Below are 3579 nucleotides of genomic sequence, written 5' to 3'. Positions count from 1 at the left end.
AAAAAAAAAAAAAAAAAAAAGGATAAAGATGGAAGAAAATTAAGATTGCAAGGACTTTCTACCCACTGGGTTGGGTAAAATGAGGGCAGATGAGATCAAAAGGGCTCTTAGGCCTGGAAAAGGTAAGTGGTGTAGACTCCACATTGTCGCTGGAGGGAAGGAGAGCCTCCATTAACTGGGAGCTGAAGGGGTCTGCAGGGCCGTACCCGCAGCGCATCCTGATACACGTAGCTGTACAGCCAGTCGTGGACCACCACGTTCCAAGTGCGGTAGTAGTTGGAGAAGGATGTTGAGTTCCACCAGTCCTGGAGAAGGTGGGGTCAGAGTGGGGAAAAGGAAGTAAGCCGGCATCTGGGTCCCGGCTCCTCCCCTCTGCTCCCTCTGCCTGCAACCCACCCCAGTGCTCCGGAAGGGCTGGCTCCTGGCAGAATAGGGACAGCAGACACCCTCTCAGCTCCCTCCTCGGGACGTGGAGGCCCCGTCCTCCCTCCTACTCCCTCTCTCAGGAGAAGAAGATTCTGTAGCACCATGCACACAAAAGCAGTTAGCTCTGGCTGGTCAGGAGGTGGAGGGGTGGCATTATAACCACATCTAGAGGACTGCTTATTATGGGAGGTGAACAGTGTGGCTGAAGTGACACCGTTCCTGACCACCGTCTTCCCCAGATCCCTCCCCAGCCCTCCCTGCCTCCAGCTTCCAGCTGGCCTAGGTCCAGGCCCCACCCGGTAGAACATCCTGTCTCCAAATCGTAGCATCTCGGCAAAGGCGTTGAGCCAGCAATGGAGGAAAGCAAAGAAGATGAGCAGCAGCATGAAGATGCCTGGTGGATGGGGATAAGGGGCTGCAGGTCAGAATGGCTCACCTGGACCCGCAGGCAGCCCTGATCCGGGCTCTGAGGAGCCCCTGCCCAGAAACCAGGGCCCCAACATTCATTTATTGGTAATTCATGAATTTATGCATTCTTCTTTTTTTTTTTTTTTTTTTTTTTTTTTTTTTTGAGACTAGTTTTTACTGTTGCTCAGGCTGGAATGCAATGGTACAGTCATGACTCACTGCAGCCTCATACTCCTGGACTCAAGCGATCCTCCCACCTCAGCCTCCCAAGTAGCTGCAACTACAGACGTGAGCCGCCACTCCCAGCTAATTTTTATTTTTAAATATTTTTGTAGAGATGAGATCTCACTATATTGTCCAGTCTAGTCTCGAACTCCTGGCCTCAAGCGGTCCTCCTTCTTCGGGCTCCCAAAGTGTTGGGATTACATGTGTGAGCCACTGTGCCTGTCTTCATACATTCATTTATTCATCCATTTGTTCATGTACATTTACTTGGCATCTACTTCGTGCCAGAGGTTGGGGATAAATATAAATCTCAAAGTCCCTGGCCATTGGGAGGTCACAGAGTGATTGAAGTGAGACACACACACAGAGACAGAGACAGAAAGACATGCCCAACCACATTTCCAGGGCAAATGTAATGGGAGCTAAGTATGGTGGCACTGATGTGTCTGGGAGTGCAGAGAAATGGATAGTTTCTCAATTAGCCATCATGGTAATTGATGGCTATAAAAGGAAGGCTTCCCAGAGGAGGGGGTATCTCAGCCACGGGCCTCCAAGAAGAAACTAGATTCCATGGCTGAAAATGGGGAAAGGGCATTCAAGCTGAGGGGCCAGTATGAGCAAAGGCCTGGAGGCACGTAAATACATGCCTTTCAGGGGGCGTGGCCTCGGATGCCACACCAAGGGTTCAAATCTGATCTGAAAGTGCCAGCATTGGCTTATCATCAGAGTTTTTGAAGGTGGATAGGGAATGATTCATTGTAGTAGGAAAGTTCGCCTGGACAGCAGTGTCAGGGATAGATGGGAGAGGAAAGATCTGGGTGCCAGGGATATGGGTTAGGAGGCTGGTGCAGAGGGGGAGCAGATGGTCTGAACTGAGACCATGGCAATGCACCCTGATAGGAGGGGACAGACATGAGGGGAGGCTCAGAAGGAGAACGTGTTGAAATGGAGGAAGGTAACTACAAGTCCTTCCCTGATAAGCGTTCCCCAGGGCACAGCCTGCTCCAGCCCCGCCTTAGTTGGCTCACCTGGCAACGTGGCATGCAGGATAGAGAGCACCAGGGCACGGGTGCTGAAGGGCTCTCGGCTCATGTTGGCAAAGACAGGAACACAGAGGCGGCCCAGGATGAAGCAGGCATAGAGCACACAGCCTAGGGTCTGGAGGGGGCGTGGGGACATGTAACTAGAGAGGGATGCTGACAGCTGCCGGTAGCATTGGACCTCTGGTGCAGCGTTGGCCTTCTCTTCCCTTGACACCACACTTCTATTGCCTCTCCAGGCCACCCAGAAATGTTCCCTCTCCACCACCATGAGTCACGGGTCCACACTTCTACCCCATCTCCTCACCTGGGCAAAGTTCTTGGCCACATAATTCCACCTGACATAGGGCGTCCTGCAGTGGCAATGGGGACAATAGGTTTCTCATTCTTTCATGTTGTCCTCTGCTCAGCCTGGGCACAGACTGGGGCCCTCTCTCCGCAGTTCCCTGAATTTTGCTCAGGCCTGAGAGGATTATCTAGGGTGGTGGGATCTAGGATCCTTTAAACTTTCCATAACAGAGATGACAAGTGGATTTGAAACATAAACATCAACAAAGGTGTGTAGGATGGGTAGAATTTTCAGTACTCAATTCAGGACAGCCCTGGGTAAACCAGGAAAGTGGGTCACCCTAGCGTCATCACTGGCTGGGCAAGGAGACAGGGTAGTCTGCCAGCCACGTATTTCCCATCTTTATTACGAGATGCTTTCCGAGAAAGTGGCCAGTGCCTGAGGCAATACTGAGGACCTCAGGGAGGGGAGAGTAGAAGGGTAGGGTTCCTGATGGGTCTGGGCATTTGGGGAAGGGATGCAGGGTCTTACCTGGGGTAAGTCTCCCTGTAGATGAGAGTTGGGCAGAAGAGGAAGTAGAGGTAGCTGGAGAAACTGGGGGCCTGGATCCCCTCACCTGGGGAGGGATGAGAGGGGTGGATTAGTAAGGGGAAGGGCAGAGGGCAGAGGTGAGGGGGCTGCTGGGGAAGGCTGGTGGGATTGATGAGCGGAGAAATGGATAGGGCAGGGGTGGGGGACAGGCAGGGAGCTGGACGTAGGACCCGATGTGGGCTGGGGGAGCTAAGCGGGGCAGGAGCAGAACTGGCTCTTTAACACCGTCTCTTCTGCTTTCATTTCAGGCGCCCTATTTTCCAGCGCAGGGCCTGCTGTGGCCAGAACTGCATTTGGTACGCACGTGTTCCACAACCCATTCTCCTTCCCCTGCTGTCTGGATCTCCTAATACAGGCACATCTTGTTTCACTGCACTTCCCAGGTATTGCCTTTTTCACAAATTGGAAGTTCGTGGTGACCCTGCCTGGGACAAGTCTATCACCGCCACTTTTTCCAATGGCAACAGCTCGCTTCATGTCTCTGTGTCACATTTTGGCAATTCCTGAAGTATTTCAAACTTTCTTCTGCTTCTTATATGTGTTATGGTGATCTATGATCAGTGATTTTTTTTTTTTTTTTTTTTTTTTTTTTTGGGCGCT

The 3579-nt window shown here is 51.8% G+C and overlaps 1 protein-coding gene across 7 annotated transcripts in view; it reads right to left on the bottom strand.

Moving 5' to 3' along the window:
- Positions 1 to 3579, bottom strand: part of SOAT2 (sterol O-acyltransferase 2) — a 20680-nt gene that overhangs the window by 2640 nt on the left and 14461 nt on the right. For 4 of the 7 annotated variants that reach the window (XM_037728972.1, XM_037728973.1, XM_037728974.1 and 1 more), the window contains 5 exons: positions 2920 to 3004; positions 2407 to 2452; positions 2088 to 2217; positions 723 to 820; positions 207 to 305 (listed from right to left, as the gene is read on the bottom strand). In XM_037728972.1, the coding sequence (XP_037584900.1) occupies positions 207 to 305; positions 723 to 820; positions 2088 to 2217; positions 2407 to 2452; positions 2920 to 3004 (458 nt within the window). Of the gene's footprint in view, positions 1 to 206; positions 306 to 722; positions 821 to 2087; positions 2218 to 2406; positions 2511 to 2919; positions 3005 to 3579 lie in introns of all 7 variants that reach the window. The other 3 variants (XR_005195935.1, XR_001817366.2, XR_005195936.1) reach the window with 2 other exon arrangements.

Source organism: Cebus imitator, unplaced genomic scaffold (assembly GCF_001604975.1).
Source record: "Cebus imitator isolate Cc_AM_T3 unplaced genomic scaffold, Cebus_imitator-1.0 Scaffold285, whole genome shotgun sequence".
In the NCBI taxonomy this organism is placed as follows: domain Eukaryota; kingdom Metazoa; phylum Chordata; class Mammalia; order Primates; family Cebidae; genus Cebus; species Cebus imitator.
The sequence above is the reverse complement of the archived record's forward strand: the minus strand, read 5'-3'. Positions and strand labels throughout refer to the sequence as shown.